This window comes from Carassius carassius, chromosome 13, assembly GCF_963082965.1.
Source record: "Carassius carassius chromosome 13, fCarCar2.1, whole genome shotgun sequence".
In the NCBI taxonomy this organism is placed as follows: domain Eukaryota; kingdom Metazoa; phylum Chordata; class Actinopteri; order Cypriniformes; family Cyprinidae; genus Carassius; species Carassius carassius.
Window position 1 is genome coordinate 3469005 of NC_081767.1, and position 17719 is coordinate 3486723.

Sequence of the window (17719 nt, forward strand, 5' to 3'; positions counted from 1 at the left end):
CCGGCATATCCCTAGATACAGTATGCCAAAAGTTTGTCTTTTTAGTTCATGGCACATTCTGGAATGTCATATTGCGAGATAAAAAGTGACGAGGTGCTGTATAAAATCACAGAGATCAAATAAAAGTCACTTTTAGAGATAAAAAGTCATAATTATGAGAAATAAAGTGACTTTGCCATATTTAATGTCTGAATTACAAGAAATAGTCACATTGTGATATATGACATAATTACGAGAAATAAAGTCACACGGCAAAATATAATGTTATAGTTATAAGAAATAAATTCACTCTGATATATAGTGTTATAATTGCAGAAAATAAAGTCACCCTGTAAAATATAATGTCATAATTATGAGAAATAAAGTCACTCTGTTAAATACAATGTCATAATTACAATAAACAAAGTCACTCTGTGAAACATAATGTCATAATTATGAGGAATTAAATTACATTGTGCAATATTATGTCATGATTATGAGAAATAAAATCACATTGCAACTTAATGCCATAATTAAGATAAAGTCACTCTGAAATATAATGTCATAATTGCAGCAAATAAAGTCACTCTGTTAAATACAATGTCATAATTACAAGAAATAAAGTCACTCTGTGAAATATAATGTCATAATTACAAGAAATAATGTCAATCTGTTAAATATAGTCATAATTTTGAGAAATAAAGCCACTCTGTTAAATACAATGTCATAATTACAAGAAATAATGTCATAATTACAAGAAATAATGTCAATCTGTGAAATATAATGTCATAATTTTGAAAAATAGTCACTTTGCACAGATACAGTCATATGAGAAATAGTCAAATTGTGATTTATGTAACTTAATTCCTTAATTAAAAGTCATGTTGAGCGATAAAAAGTGACACTGAGGTATAAAATCACAGTGATGAAACATAAACTCACTTTGAGAGACAGAAATTTATAATTACAAGTAACAAAGTCACATTGCGAGATATAATGTAATAATTACAAGAAATAAATTCACTTTGTGAGATATAATGTCTTTTTTACGGGATCTTTTTTTTTTTTTTTTTTTTGGCCCAATTGAACAACATTTAAGTAGAGGTAATAAATAAAGCAGTAGTGATGTCAGTTCACCCCTGTACACAAACATCCCCTTAAAAGTCTCTTTAAGTGTCTATTTTGGTCCATGCGGGTGTGAATTTCTCTTATTTCCATGACATATCAGCTTTGAAACTGCTCATTTAACCATCTATTTTTGTTTCACTCTATTTGTGGAAAGGCCAAATGATGTAAAGTATGCATGTGCAATTATCCAGTGAAGGGAAATGTAATTCTAGCAGACTTTACCAGCTGCCACATGACAGGCCCTCGTCCAACCCTCACAGTCTGTAAATATACACTCACTATGAGGGCCGTATGCAAATAACGCTCTGCATAGCTACTCTTTTGCTCTTCATAATATAGTAATTTTCTTCTCCTTCTCTTTCAGAAAAGCCAGAGCTGGTACAACGTAAGTCACACTTTATATGATTTGGTGTGTGTGTGTGTGTGTGTGTGTGTGTTTATGCTTGTACTAATGGTTGTGTGTCCACCTGCCTTGAAATACAAACAGCCATCAGTGTTACCATACAGTGCATTCGTTGTGTTATCATGACACGTCTTGGGCAAAGGAACAGGTTCATTTAATTAAATGTAATAATTAAATCTAATTTAAACTATTTTTAATTGAAATATAATTTTTATTTAATTTAATTATTGTTTATAATAGGGATTATGTTTGGAATTTTTGAGTAGATAATTACTTCCAAATTGAAGTGTGTTTTGTTTTGATGTGTGTCAGATGTGAACATTGATGCGTTTGGTGATCAAACAGATGAATTCTTGTGTTGTTTTAATGTAACGATTTACAGATTTGGTGCTCTTTCTTCTTAAATTTCAGTATTTTCTTGCAAATTTTGCATACAAAATTCCTTAAATAATTTCATATTTTATATGACATATTCACATTACAATGACATATTGAATGAATATTTTAATATATATTACATGGTACTCTGAGTTGAATGCCTAAAACATATTTAGGAATGTTATCATGGTATTTTTTTATAGTTTGAAAACGTTAATGTTGTATCATTTATTAAAATTATAGCAATAAAATGTCAAGAAGTTCTCTTTAAGTGTTGATTTCTGTTTAGAAGCATCTCCACCCGAATGCCAGAGGATGCTCTCGTGCTGAAAATCCAAATTCGCCCCGAAGAAGAAACCCATGAAATGCTGATAGCAATTCGCAAACAGCTGTCATTATCGCAAACGATTTCTTCGATTTCATAATCGAATTCGATTTCATAATTTGCACTTTTAAAAAGTGTATTCAATTGTTAAAAAACATACAGTCATCATGAAAGTGTACTCTAAGTACACAGTTTTTTTAAGTACATTTAGTAATTCTATATTATCTACAAGTACAGTTTTAGAAAAATATATAGTTTAACATTTGAAGTACACTACAAGTGCACATTCATTAGAAATAAGCACACTTCTTTTTCACAAGGGCCCGCATGGCGGCATCACAGTAAACGGACTTTGCATCTCGTTTTTTGTCTCTGATTGGTTGATTACTCTGCAGCTGCATGAATGTGAGCTATTTGTTGCGTACTAAATGCATACTAGGCATGATGTCACGCAGTGAAGTTGACATTATAGTTATATAGTATTTTTTGAACATTTCTTATGCACTGTCTGTGGAGTGTCTGTGTTAGTCTGTATGGGCAGTGATGATCTCCCATGGCCCTGAGAGCTCTGTGATTACATCTCAACCGTCTTCATGTGATTTCTGAGCCCAACTGACATCCAGAGTGAATGTCGGCTCCTGTACAGTGTGGCTCCGTGGTGTTTGGTTTACAAGAAAGTGCTGATTATTAAGAGCATCTGACTCTGTACAGGAGCAAAGCTTGAATGAATGACTTATTTTAAGGCAGAAATTTCATGGCACGTTATTATTTTCGGGAATACAATTGGGAAATTGATAGACAGAGAGTATGAAGGAAGAGGTTGTGTAACATTGACCCAGAGCAGACGTGCCACACAAAGGCCTGCTCTGGCTTTTCATTTTATGGCTATCATCACACAGTTTTGCTGTGTCCTTGTCATCTAAATTATTCAAAGACGTTTTCTGCAGAAATCAACTCGATTCTATCAGTATAAGTTTTGGTTGTAGTTTAAAGTGTTTGGTTACCAACATTCTTCAAAATGTTATTTTTTTCCCAGTGGAAGTTAAAGTTCGGGAAGTCTCATAAATGTACTAAACCAATACATGGAACCTACATATGGAAAACTATTTTAAATTTTACATATAAAGAATTCTTCAAAATTGTTTTAAACCAACCTCTTAGTAGCCATGAGATCAGTCAGAGTACGTACTTTTGCCAGACACTTTCTATTACGATAATATTTTTATGACTTTATTATAGATATAGATATAGATATAGATATGACATTTACAGTATTTAACATACCAGCTTTAGTGTATTTTAAAGACTTTTGAAAGCATAGTTCACCAAAATATTTTGTCATCATTTGTTCTCCCTCATGTCGCTCCAAATCTGTATGTCTTTCTTTCTTTTGAAGAACATAGAATAATCTATTTTGACAAATGTCTTGGAAGTCATTGCTCATCAAAACTGTTTGTTTATCTGCATTCTTCAAAATATATTTAACAGAAGAAAGAAACTCATACAGGTTTGGAACAACGTGAGGGCGAATAAATTATGACAGAACTTTCATTTTTGGGTGAACTGTCCCCTTAAAGTGGACGTTTGGCTAAATAAAAAACATTTCAAGTTGCGAGAAACTACCCTTAACAGATCACACCCCAAAGGTTGATGCATGTTTCACACACTAAACATTTTGTCACTTGCCACTGAAAACAAAGGGATCCCCTGATAACATTATTTGAGTCGTCACACCCACTCCTGTACCAGCCACCGGCGTCTCTCATTATTTACTCTTTTAGTTAATAAGTAACTGACTTTACAAACTCATCAGCAGGAGCAAACACACATCCATCTCTACATAAATCAGCTGGACAGATAGAGGTGTTGTGCTCTGCTGGACTGGATCTGCTCTGGAATGTTCCTGAGTATCTGCTTTTCCATTGGGAGCAACTATCCATCTGCCTTTATGGATATTTATGCATAAGCATTGAGGAGAGGACACTTTTGGGTTGGACTTGTTGCTTGCACAAGCAGAATTCCATTCTTAGCATTATGACTGGTGCAGATCATGTGTCAGTCTTTGTTCTTGGTTATCTTTAGGCACAAATGAGAGGGAGTATAGTTTGGGGTTGAGAGATGCGAGAGTGAATTCTACATTGGAAAGTGTAAATTATTAAAAATAGGACCTAAGAACCCAAGGATTTGGCACAGGGTGTTTCCGGATGGTCTTTCTTTGTTGACGTGGTCCTTTTCACACCTGCAGAAGACCATCTTTCTTCTCTGAAGTCTGACCAGAAAACAAGAAAAACTCTAGGAATAAGAAGAATCACGTCTTTGATGGACTAAACTCAAAGAGGAACGAACTTTAAAAGGCAACAACCAACCTGTAATGGAGATATTGGTAGCCATTGCATACCAAGGTAATGATTCATAATTATATGCGGAAGTAACTTTCTGTTCCTTCTTCATCGACTCTCTGGTGATGCTCTTATTTGACGTCGTGGTCCGATTAAAATCTGCAGAAGACTTGAAGGTGAGTTTCTTCTCTAAAGTCAAACAACAACAGCTGCTGAATGCAGAAAACAAGCACAGATTTTGAGAATTAAGATTCCACATGCCTTTGATGGACTAAACCCCTGAAGAACAATCTTTGAAAGCCAACAGCCAAACTGTAATGGAGATATGGTGGCCACTTGCACACAGAAGTAACGATTAATAATCTTATGCAGAAGTAACCCTGTAGTGATGCTCTTTAGATACTCTTTATTTGTCATTGTGGTCCAATTCACACCTGCAGAAGACTTATCTTTATTTTCTGAAGTCGAGCAACAACAGCTGCTGAATGCAGAAAACAAGCACAAACTCTAGGAATAAGAAGAATCATGTCTTTGATGGATTAAACTCCAGGAAGAACGATCTTTGAAAGCCAACAATCAAACTTTAATGGAGATGTTTTAGCCATTGCATACTGAGGTATCGATTAATAATCATATGCGGAAGTAACTGTCTGTTCCTTCTTCATCGACTCTCTAGTCACAGTGTTTACAGTCTGAAGAAGCACAAAGAATCAAGACAAGACACGCATACAGACTCCTTCCCAGTGCAAACGGTGGGAAAGTGGAACAAACAGCAGCATAATAAAGTATCTGTCTGCAGAGGTTACTGAAGGCCACTTGTGTGTGAGTGTGTTTTTGCACTGGAATCACGTGGCACTAGTCAGAAGAGCCCGACACTCACACCCTGATAGAGGTTACACCCTGATGAACTTCTGCGATAGCATTGGCGTACCTTGAAGGAGTGAGTGAATCCAGAGACCGACTCTGAACAAAAATATCTCCAAGATCTGGAAGTGTGAGTGGAGTGTCGTTGTTGATTTGATTGATCCGCTGGCTGTAGTAAGAGACATGGATTCATCACTTAGCTCTCAGGACGACTGGGAGACCCTTATGGAGCTGGAGGAGGCTTTGGCAGGCTGGTTAATTCAGGGTTCGGACTGGGACCAGAACTGGCACTGGGGCCCGCGGGACGACCCGTACCAGGATGAGGAAATACCTGCTGTGAGTCTCCATAAAGATTCAACAAAAGAGTATAAGACTAGTTTAGCCAATAATAATAGGCCAATGTACAACATGAAGATTTTGTAAATATATAAAACTATTTGTACAGTATACAGTGTGTGTCTACATATAGTGTGTTTCTATATATACACACACACACATTCGTTTTTACACTTTTTATATATGTAATAAAAAAAATTCTTATTGTATTTTATTTATTTACTCATTTTTATTTGGTAGAAATTTTTATATACATTTTTTATTGTATATTTTTAGGATTGTAATATAATATTACAAATATTACAAAGAGTACAGATTTATAGATGGGCGTGTGAATTGTAGATGATAAAAAGGATGTGATAAGGAATTATATTATATTATATTATATTATATTATATTATATTATATTATATTATATTATATTATATTATATTATATTATATTATATTATATTATATTATTTTACCTATCAATTCTGTTTTAAAAAATAAGAAATTCACATGAACGTATATTATAAACATAACGATTTATAAAATTGTTAAGTGTATAACATACACAAAACACACTTTTTTTACTCAAATTGTTATGCTTATTTATTTATTTATTTGTGGTTATTTATATATTTATTTTATTTGCTCATTCTTATATTGTAGAAATTATTTAAAAAAATAAAACATTAAATGTCGACATTGTCAGTACTGTTTGTACATGTAATGTTAATTTTATATTTTTGAACCGTAGTTCAGTGGTTGAGCATGTGTTTCATTCTAAAGGTATTTATGATCTTTTGTTGTTGTTTTCTCACATCTATGGCAACAGTGGATCATCTATTTTTCATGTAAGGAATCACCGTTACCGTTTTACATGGTTGATCTCAAGAAACCTTATCTATGTTAAGTAACAGTCTTGTCCTTTCTCAGAGCATTTGTCTTTAAAGGCTGTTTACGCTCCGCTGCCAGGTGTACGTTCACTTATTAGCACAGAGGGAATGAACATCTCACACTGCTGCACGGCAAAACTAAAGCAGCTTTTACCTGATGATCAGCTGTGGGAGAGTGGAATGGAATGGCTGTTTTTTCTGAGTGTGGATGGATGTGAGAGTATGTGTGGGTTCCTCATCTACTGCTTTGTTTGTTTTGTAGGTCCTCAGTCCCACGTACAAGCAGCGTAATGAAGACTTCAGGAAGCTCTTCAAGCAGTTGCCGGACACAGAGCGTCTCATTGTGGGTAAGAGCTCTCATGTAGTGGGTGTATTCATGAACAAATGAAAGACAAATGCAATTAAATGCAGTCAAATTAGTTTTAAGATTTAGTATTTGTTATAAGAGAGTGATAAAAATAAATAAATACAAGTTTTTGCATTTGTTGTTTCAATTGAAAGTCATTGTTGTTGACTATTTTCTCTTAATGTACTAAAAGCAATGTTAAGGTCTTTTGAAGTTGTCTTTATTTCTAGTAAGTAAACTAATAACATTTTGTTTGTTAATGCTTAATTTAGTTTTATGTTAAATGGTTAATTAAATTTATGCAGAAATTAAGTTGTAAAAAGTGTGTGTGTGTGTGTGTGTGTGTGTGTGTGTGTGTGTGTGTGTGTGTGTGTGTGTGTGTGTGTGTGTGTGTGTGTGCGTGCGTGCGTGCGTGTGTATATATATATATATATATAAGTAAGTCGTAATGGACTTTGGATAAAAGCGTCTGCTAAATGAATAAATGTAAAATGTAAATGTAAATGTAAATGTAAATAAATATATAAATATATATATATATATATATATATATAAACAATTAAAATATATATATAACATTTCAAATTATTACAACTACAATTAACTATTTAATAATTGCATGAAATTATTTTGTATGATTATTTTCTCTTGATGGACGTAAACTAAAATATTATAATCAACTGAATGATGTAACAGGAGGGGCATCTTTTGACCTTTGACCTGTCATTGGCAGACTACTCGTGCGCTCTCCAGCGGGACATTCTCCTGCAGGGCCGCCTCTATCTCTCCGAAAACTGGATCTGTTTTTACAGCAACATCTTTCGCTGGGAGACACTGGTATGATTTACAGTAACTCCGATTTTTGGAGCTACAGCCTGATGAGAGATCTGAGTTGTTCTGTTTTCATGCATGCACAGCTTACAGTTCGGCTGAAAGACATCTGCTCCATGACGAAAGAGAAAACCGCACGTCTGATTCCCAATGCTGTACAGGTGTCCACAGACACTGAGAAGGTGAGAGTCTTTCAGACAGTACAGCATATTATTAACACAAGTTGTTTCTTTGATGTTCATCACTCACTATCTCTGCTTTTCTCTTCCCTTCAGCACTTTTTCACATCGTTTGGTGCGAGAGACAGGACTTACATGATGATGTTCAGACTTTGGCAGAATGCACTGCTGGACAAGGTGACAATACGGACACATTAGTGTCTGATACCAAGTGGATACTCAAATTGTTAAAAAGCAGAGGCCACTCAAAGAAGTTTAAGGCCCATTCACACCAAGAAAGATAACTATAACAATAACTATATTAGCATCTACACCAACACATTATTATAAGTGCACACTGTGATTTTGTCGTCTGCTGCCTTAAATGCTCAATGTCTTTAAAGCAGGATGGATTCTAAGTAGAGTAACAGAAGTACAGGAAAGGTTATGCAAAGAGTTCTTATATGGACATGTTTGGGCATGTTTTATGCAAATGACTAACTTTGGGTACACAGTCACTCATTTCTGATACTCCAAAATCATCAGAACTTTAATAACAATTCTAAAACATTAGAACGAGGTTAAGAATTAATTTGTATGTGTGTGCGAGAATTAAGCTGAATTTTGTCATGAAAGTTCTCTTGTGTGCATAAATGCACATAATCCATGCAATTATTAGTGAATGGCTTGTGTAGAATATATTAAGCAAATATAATGAATTGTGATATGCTCTATGTGCAGCCTCTCTGTCCTAAAGAGCTCTGGCACTTTGTACATCAGTGCTATGGAAATGAGCTGGGTCTCACTAGTGACGATGAAGACTATGTGCCGCCTGATGATGATTTCAACACCATGGGGTGAGTTAAACATGCATGCTCTCTTAACTACTGCTCCAGAACTCAACATATTCAGATACGGCCTATAACAGATGTGAATGTTGCACAAATATTGCACCGAAGTGTCCACGTTCTCTCTATTCAGATACTGCGAGGAGATCCCGGCAGAGGAGAACGAGGTCAGTAATGATAACTCATCCAAGAGCAGCAGTGAGAACAAGCCAGACAACAGTTCTCCTCCGTCACACAAGAGATCCATCACACACTCCACCATCACCTCCACCACTCCTCCCAGCAGCACAGATACACCATTGTCTGTGAGTATAAGCTCTCAGGCTGTCTTCACATAGGCCGTTTTAAGAGATGGTGTTTAAAATAATGCTGGTGTCAGTTTGATATTGCAGCGGAGGAGTACACAGACTGCCTTCCTGATGGAGATCTGCTGGCGCTCCCTTTGCTGGCCGAGGAGAGGAACAGCGAGCCGGCCAGTCCTCTGGATCCTGTGCCACCACTGGCTCTTGACTTCAACGACAATGAGGATATACCCACTGATCTCAGTGATTCCTCAGAGACAGATGATGAAGGTTTGGGGGGGAAAAAATCTTCTTGTTTGTTTCATGTTTAAACCAAAATATATTTTATATTCCATATTTGTAAGTCTCTGTAAACAACAGATGTTTATATACTATCTATCTATCTATCTATCTATCTATCTATCTATCTATCTATCTATCCATTTATCATTTACACATATATGTGTGTGAGAGTGTGGATAGATAGATAGATAGATAGATAGATAGATAGATAGATAGATAGATAGATAGATAGATAGATAGATAGATAGATAGATAGATTAATTTAATTATTAAAATATTATTTAAATATGTATTTTATTTTAATTATATTATATTATATATTTATTGTATATTTATTATATGTTTAATTATTTAATTTATTTTATTAAAATAAATAAATATATGGGCGTGTGGGTATTTATAGATAGATAAAATATTTAATTTTGCTTTTCATCAAAAAAGAGGAAATTAATTATATAATTAAAATATAATACTTAAAAGAATAATTCATTCATTAAATAAAATATAATAATTGAAATTCATTTAATAATTAAAATATAATTAAAATATGATTATTTTATTTAAATTATATTTATTTGTATAATATAATAATAATGAAATAATTAAAATAAAATAAATAAATACTACGATATAAAGTGCACACCATCAAAACCAATATAAACATGTTCACAGTTTGGAAGCAGCACAAAGCAATATTGATTTTTACAATTAATCAATTAATTGTTATACCTTACTGCATGTAGATTCATATTCTGCATTATTCTGAAAATGTTTTGAATAGTGAACAGTGTGAGACTCTACACATATTTTGATGACAATACTTGATCTTTATGTTTGAATGTTTATTTAGGTGATGAGGTACAAGCTTTCCACGAGGATCTGAACGGCCGCCAGTACATTAATGAGGTGTATAAATTCAGTGTTGATAAACTGTACACCATTCTCTTCACTGAGTCCCAGTTCATGACAGACTTTATGGAGCAGAGGAGATTCACAGGTCAGAACACTTTAAACAGAATGAACTTTAGATGATCTATAATAGATCCTCATAGAAGGATCAAGACCATGAAGAGACTGATTTATCTGTATTGTCCAGCTTCTTTTTTTATGGTTTTAGTAGTAGTTAACTATAATAACTGTTCTTCTGATATGCTTGATTTGGTTTTGCATATCTACTCACAGATGTGGTGTATCATCCTTGGAGGAAGGAAGTTGCTGGAAATCAGACCAGGGCCATCATGTACACAATTTCCCTGACCAACCCGCTGGCTCCTAAAACAGCTACAGTTACTGAGACTCAGGTGAGACTGGAATTCTCCTCGGTACTGTTTTTGTGTGTGTGTGTTTTATTTATTTATTTATTTCACTGCAACCTCTCTGAACTAGACTCTGTATAAGGCCAGCCAGGAGAGTGAGTGCTACATCATCGATGCTGAAGTCATCACTCATGACGTGCCGTACCATGACTACTTCTACACCCTAAACCGTTACATGCTCACGCGTGTGGCCAAGAACAAGTGTCGGCTGAGGTACGGATGAACAGGACAGTAGTTTTTCAAGGTCAAGGCCAAACAGAGAGAAGCAGGTGTGGATTGACAATAATGTGATTAATTCATCCGTCAGGGTTTCTACAGAGTTGAGGTTCAGGAAACAGCCTTGGGGGCTGGTGAAGGGCTTCATTGAGAAGAACTTCTGGAGTGGGCTTGATGAGAACTTCAAAAGCCTCGGTAAGACAGTTTCAGTGTCCATCCATTATGAACTCACCTACACCCATCCTTAGTTTCACAACCACCTCAACCTCAAGCATCCTAAGAGCCATCCACAACAATATCAAGCTCCACCCAAAACAAAACTTCACCCCACCCAAAATAATATTGAGTCCAGCCCACAACAACATTGAGCTCCATCCACAACAATTTTCAAGCCCCACCTACAACTATCTTGAGCACCGCCCACATCTATCTTCTATTTCACTCCAGCAACATTTTCCAGCAATCGCTCCAACCCCAACATTAAGCTCCAACCACAACAATATTGAGCCCCACCCACAATAATATGGAGTTCCTCCCACAACAAAATCGAATTCCACACAAAACATCAAGTCCCAGCCATAATAATGAGCCCCACACATAATATTAAACTCCATCCACAACATTGAATTCCCCTCGTAATAATATTGTAGCTCTGCCCAAAACATAAAGCTTCAACCATAGCAATATCAATATTTAGCCCCACCCAAACAATACTGAGCCCTAAACACAATAAATATTGTAGCTCCAATCTCCATCCACATCATTAAGCTCCACCCACAACAATAATGAGTCCCACCCTGAACAATATTAAGCTCTGCCCAAATCTATATTGAGCCCCACCCAGAACAATATAAATTCCCACCTGTTACAACATTGAGCCCCACCCAGAACAATAATAATTCACACCCACAGCCATCTTGAGCACCACCCACAATTTTCTTCCGCTTCACTCAATGTTTTGCATTAATGTCCCTCCTTCTGTTGTGCAGAATGCTTTTCCACCACTAAAAAAAGTTCTTTTATCAGAACTGGAGTTAGCAAAGATGAAGGACGCTCTAATGGAAAGCCACAGACTGTCTCCCAAAGCTAAAGCAGTGAAGAACTCCATCCTAAGACGGAGAAAAAAAAACCCCGCCCACATGCGCACAGCCCATCTAGATGAGACCCTCAGTCCTGTTACCACACCAACAGACGAGGAGGTCATCCACCGCATTAAACACGTGGCAGGTGAGTTCATGCACATCCAAATATAATCAAACATAAAAGATATTAGGTTTAAATTGATAAGACTTGTTGCTTTTTCATGTACTCGCCCCACAGGTTCCACTCAGACGAGACACTTTCCTGAGCACACACCAGGGGGCAGGATTTTCTGCAACCTCTCTAAACCACTCCTCATCATCAGCTTTGTGTAAGTAGTACTATCTCTTTTAATTAGTACTGATGGTTTTGTTTACTTTTTAAATGGTTTTATAAATATGACTTAGTGACATTTCCTATCTTTTTTGTTTGTTCGTTTGTTTTGCCTCATGTGGTTGGCCTTAGGATCTGTATAAGGTACATTCCTTTACTGATGTCAAATATATATCCATTTTAAAAATCCCATCTCAGTGCCCCTCTTTAGCCCCTTTCACACTGCCATTCCGGAAAATACACAGGTAATGTGTCCGGGCAATTGTTCCTGGGTCGCTAGATTTTGCACTTTCACATTGCCAGTGATTACCCGGAATATTTGCGTGCATTCACACACAACCTGTAAAAGTCTCGTAACAACACGTGACATCAGGGTGTGACGTAATGTACGAGTCGAAAACGCTAGGCATGTTATTCTTTCACTTAAGCTGGCGAACAATCTCGGCGTCAGCGCGGAAAGTGAGGAACTGACTGATCTCTGCTTCATTACAGTTTGCACATATTTTTTTCATCAGGAATGTTGATCTGCCTTCAAATCACTCACTTAAAGAAAAGCATTGTGAAAGGGGCTTTTCAGTCTTATGCTGCACTTCATTCAACACAACAAGTCCACTTTTCCTACTTGAATAAAGTCTATTTCTGTGGACAATAGTAGGAATGTCTCATATTTGACTTTGATTGAAATGCAGCAAAAGTGTATGTCTGTGTGTAGCACATTTCCTTCCTCATCTAACATGCGATCACGATCACTCTACCCATCACAAGTCCAATGTTTGTCATTTTTTTCTTGACTGAATGTGTCCATGTGTCTGTTTGTTGTCTCTCTGCAGTCTGGTGCTACTAGTGTTTTTGAATGTGATGCTGTTCTATAAACTCTGGATGCTGGAGTATTCTGCACAAAGCCTCTCCAGCTGGCAGGGCTTACGCCTACATGAAAGGTACAACACGTGCTACAACTTCTTCACACCTACAACAATACTGAGCCAAGACCCACCCACCAACATCAAGACCCATCCACAATGGTATTAAACTCCACCCACAGCAATATCAAACTCCACCCTTAATAATGTTGGGTCACACCCATAAACGTTTTGAGCCACACCCACATTTGTGATCTCCATCCACAACAACAGGACCCAAACCATTTATATTGACCTCCACCCACAGCAATATTAAGCTCCAACCTCAACCATGCTGAATCACACTTATAGCAATATTGAGCCACGCCCACAATGGTGAGCTCCTCCCACAAAAAACAACAATCCACCCAAAATGTTATTTTGCCCCACCTTCAACAATGTTGAGTCACACATACCACAATATTGAGCCATGACCATAGTTATGAGCTCCTCCCATAACACTAATTCGGTTGTTAAGTGATGACGTAAGAAGAGCTGTTTCCAGGTCCAGCCTCAACTCGCTTCACTTGAGAATATGACATCAGCAGCCATTTATAAGCACTGTTTATTCATATTAAACATTTACTTACGGTGTACACTAAGCCTCCATGCTCAAAGCGTCCCAAACAAAAATCATTTTTATATTTGTTTATTATTATTTTCATTTTCTGGCTATCTGGGATTACAGTATGGAGTTAAAGGTTAGGATTATACTTTTTTTGGTAGTATTATATCACATTGTGAGTGTAAGTTAGGACCTTTTGTAGTTGTCTCATGGTATCTGATAGAGCGTTTGGACACAGAAGCTGTGACACGTGACGTCAGACTTAACAAGCGGATATCCACGCACAATAATAATAAGCTCCACCCAGAACAATGTTACAGGAATACTAACCACACCCACAGTTGGGAGTTCCTCCCACATTATCAAGACCCACTCACTATAGGTGTGTTCGACTTGACGTGGCACTGTCCAGATCGATCAAACTATGGTGAGAGTGGCTCGTAAGTTTACGGAGCCATCTGCTCTCTATAGCTCTCGCAGTACTTTGATGTTATACATCGATTGGTCTGCGCTGCTTGAAGTCAAACACCTTATAATATGAGCTCCACTAACAGCAATATCAAACCCCTCCCACAATATTGTTAAACTCCACCTACAAGTCCTCCCAGACACCAAGACAACAATAAAAAGCTCCACCCACAATACCAAGACCCACCCACAATAATATCGTGTTCCACCCACAACAACATTTATTCCCACCCATAATTCTGAGCTCCACCCACAGCAATAAACAGCAATCAAGCCCCACCCACAATAATTCATCACAGAAGTCCACTCACAGTTGTGATCTCCTCCCACAAAATCCCAAGAACAATCCCAAGCACATGCGTGGATGTTTGGACTGCATTTAACCCTGCTGATTTTGAAATTTATAATAAGTGTCTATACATTCCTAAACTCACTTGACAGTAGATCACTTAGTGGTGGTGTTTTTGTTACCATGCATTTTAGCAGTAAACTGCCATCTACACAGATGGAATGGGCACAGCTCCTGGAGTCCCAGCAGCGCTACCACGACGCGGAGCTACAGAAATGGAAAGAGATTATCAAATCTTCTGTACTGTTATTGGATCAGGTATATAATACGTTCGCATACACACTGAAGCGATTTGATTAAGCTTGATTGTAAAATGATTGCATATGTGTCTTCACATAGATGAAGGACTCCTTACTGAGCCTACAGAAAAGTGTGGGTCTGCGAGATTACAACTCAGACTCCGACGAGAAGAGAAGTAGATATCACTAACACTTACCCTCCAGGCCACCAGGGCGCGCTGTGCAATGTAGAGCCACTTATAAATACAAAAGGCAAAAAACAAAGCACTGAAATGTGAGTGTATGACTATGCATACCAAACAAAAGAGACACCTGATAGAGACAAGAAGAAGAAGAGATGGACCAGAAACTCCCTAGTAGACAGCAAAACCACAGGATGGGGCTGTATCTGTCCCATGGAATTGTGGGACAGTTGAAGTCCGAATGGGCTCATCACTGTTCCAGCTTTCTTTCAGGTTCTTTGTGATGATATTACAGTTTGCAGAGGAACTTAATGGACCTGAGGGGGGGAAAAAAGAGCATGCTTTTTGATGTTTTTTATTTTTTTCAAAGAGGTTCAAAGAGGAAAAAGATCTTTTAGATTGGTTTTAAACTGTAATGACGCAGCTGCCATGTCCCTTTTCCTGTTTGTGGGAGCTTAATCTGCAGGAAGCATTATGAAATCTAGTTCACTCATGCTGTAGTATCAGGGCTGGTTTCCCTGATAATCCTGCGCTAGAAAAAGTTTCAGCCAAAGGGCCATTCGCGCTAAAAACAGAGACCTTAAATTTCCGTGAAGCGTTGACCATTATGCTAAAGAGTTTTTGCACCAGGGAAAGAGTGTGAAAAGGGACACTGCAGCCAGGATGATGGATGAAGTTGTTAGTTTTTGATGACTAAACTGTGATATCTCCTGATTCATTTGAAGAATATGTCTGAAATATATATATACTTTATTTAGAGATTTAATATATATTTCAATATATAGAGAGGTTGTTGCAGATATTTATTGATAATTTATATACATAGAACACTTATCAAAGCTCTAGAAAGAAAGAGTTTCTAATTATTCAACTGCATTTTATTCAGCGACATGCACAAGCACATTTGAGACGTGTCCGTGTGAGTGCGTGCGTGTGTCGTAAATTGATCTGTGTCTATTTTGGTGAATGTAAGAATGTCCGTGTGATGTTTTAATTCATTCCACTTGTATGTCTTGTATCTTCCTCCCGGCACATGAAGCCAAACTGCCTTTTTCTTGCCCAGCAGCTCAGTCCACTGGGCATCTGTTTACACATCCACCTGGCTTCAGAAAGCTGAGTGGTCTAAAAATGACCATCTCAGCTCGGCCCGAACCCACACACACGTGCTTTGTCTGCTGTGGCAGCATTCCTGTTTTTATTTTGTTTGAGGTTAGAGTTTGGACCAGGAAGAAGCACTGTAGGAAACAGGACTGGACTCACTAACTTTGTGTTTTAATTTATGATAGCCCCTATTTTGTCATTTTAAATCAGTCAAATAAAAGAAAAGTTATGTGAGGTGGTAATGATATATATATATAGAGAGAGAGAGAGAGAGAGCACAAGTGCTCTATCCTAAACCAAATATTATAGATGGTAGAATTTATTTATACTGTATATAACATAAAATGCAACGATTGCCTTTTTATGCAGATGACATGAAGAGAAGCAGCACTTTACATCCAGGCGTTGAAGATGGAGAGCCTGATGTATGAAATATATGTTTGCTGGCACATTGCTGGTAGCACATATGATAATATTCCATCTACAAAACACATGGTATTGTATTGAATGTATATAAGATGTTTTTCCCAGAACATACTGTAATCTGCTGTAATTTGATTCGAATCATGAATCGTGTTCCACAGTCCAGCAGTTTTTGATTTGGATCTTTCAAATCCTTCTTTAGTGTTGCTCTGAGCAGTGTTTGAATCTGGGATTTTATTCCAGAACGCAGCTGAACTACTGAGATATTTAACTGCGTATTCACTGTTCAGAATGGCTCACTGTATTTTGGCATTAGAGTGCATCTGGATAGGTTGTTGGGTGTGTATTCTGCAATATGGATTTGATCTCTCTTTTTTCACTATGTGTGTTTAGAGAAAAGATGAATTGGTTGCTCATGGTTTGGTGTTTTGTAACAATAATTGAAAAAGTAAATGAAATCACAAACATGTTCACTGTACTGTAGGCTACGTGTATAAGTGTGTGTGAATGCCTCATGTGAAATTCTGTTAAATGCATTTTAAACACAACCTGTTTTATTTTGCTATACACGAGTAAACATTACTGAGTCCAACAGAGCAAAAAATTATAATTAACCTTCAGCCTGATTGTTTTTGCTCATATGCAGCAACTTCTTGTAATGTATCTATCCAAAGATTTAAATTTGCATTTTGCAACAGAAAAATATGTAGTTACTATGAGACTTGGCTATTGAAATTATCATCAAGTATTCAGGCAAAAGAAAATTGTTCTAAATTATATTTCAGATTTTGAGATTTTAGTGTCTACTGATGTCATTTCCACTGTACCTGTGCTAGTTTTTTTTTTTCATCTTCTTTTTAGAGCTGTTTTTATCTCTACATCAGACTGATTTGTACATGTTCCCATATGCACAGTATGTATAAGACAAAATGTGCAGTGTTCACTGAAACAAGCAGAGCTGTGCTGGGCACAGTTTTCCATTCTTCCAACAACTTTGTCTAATAGAGAGTCTGATTCAGTGGCTCTCGGATCTATGTAGACAGATTACAAATAATAATAATAAAACGACACTGAGAAAATACCTTATTTTATTTATCTGATTATTATTATTATTATTATCATTATTTACCATAGTAACCCTAGAGCAAT

The 17719-nt window shown here is 36.7% G+C and overlaps 1 protein-coding gene across 9 annotated transcripts in view; it reads left to right on the forward strand.

Moving 5' to 3' along the window:
* The window catches only part of LOC132155838 (protein Aster-B-like), a 94340-nt gene extending 77303 nt beyond the window's left edge, over window positions 1-17037 (forward strand). For 6 of the 9 annotated variants that reach the window (XM_059564562.1, XM_059564564.1, XM_059564563.1 and 3 more), the window contains 17 exons: window positions 1472-1492; window positions 6895-6979; window positions 7712-7815; window positions 7896-7991; window positions 8085-8165; window positions 8709-8824; window positions 8949-9120; window positions 9195-9387; window positions 10250-10396; window positions 10582-10700; window positions 10786-10928; window positions 11023-11126; window positions 11958-12158; window positions 12252-12342; window positions 13175-13366; window positions 14760-14883; window positions 14965-17037. In XM_059564562.1, the coding sequence (XP_059420545.1) occupies window positions 1472-1492; window positions 6895-6979; window positions 7712-7815; window positions 7896-7991; window positions 8085-8165; window positions 8709-8824; window positions 8949-9120; window positions 9195-9387; window positions 10250-10396; window positions 10582-10700; window positions 10786-10928; window positions 11023-11126; window positions 11958-12158; window positions 12252-12342; window positions 13175-13366; window positions 14760-14883; window positions 14965-15054 (2079 nt within the window). In that variant the 3' untranslated portion in view covers window positions 15055-17037. The remainder of the gene's footprint in view (window positions 1-1471; window positions 1493-6894; window positions 6980-7711; window positions 7816-7895; window positions 7992-8084; window positions 8166-8708; window positions 8825-8948; window positions 9121-9194; window positions 9388-10249; window positions 10397-10581; window positions 10701-10785; window positions 10929-11022; window positions 11127-11957; window positions 12159-12251; window positions 12343-13174; window positions 13367-14759; window positions 14884-14964) is intronic. The other 3 variants (XM_059564565.1, XM_059564566.1, XM_059564567.1) reach the window with 3 other exon arrangements.
* Window positions 17038-17719: the final 682 nt, after the last annotated feature.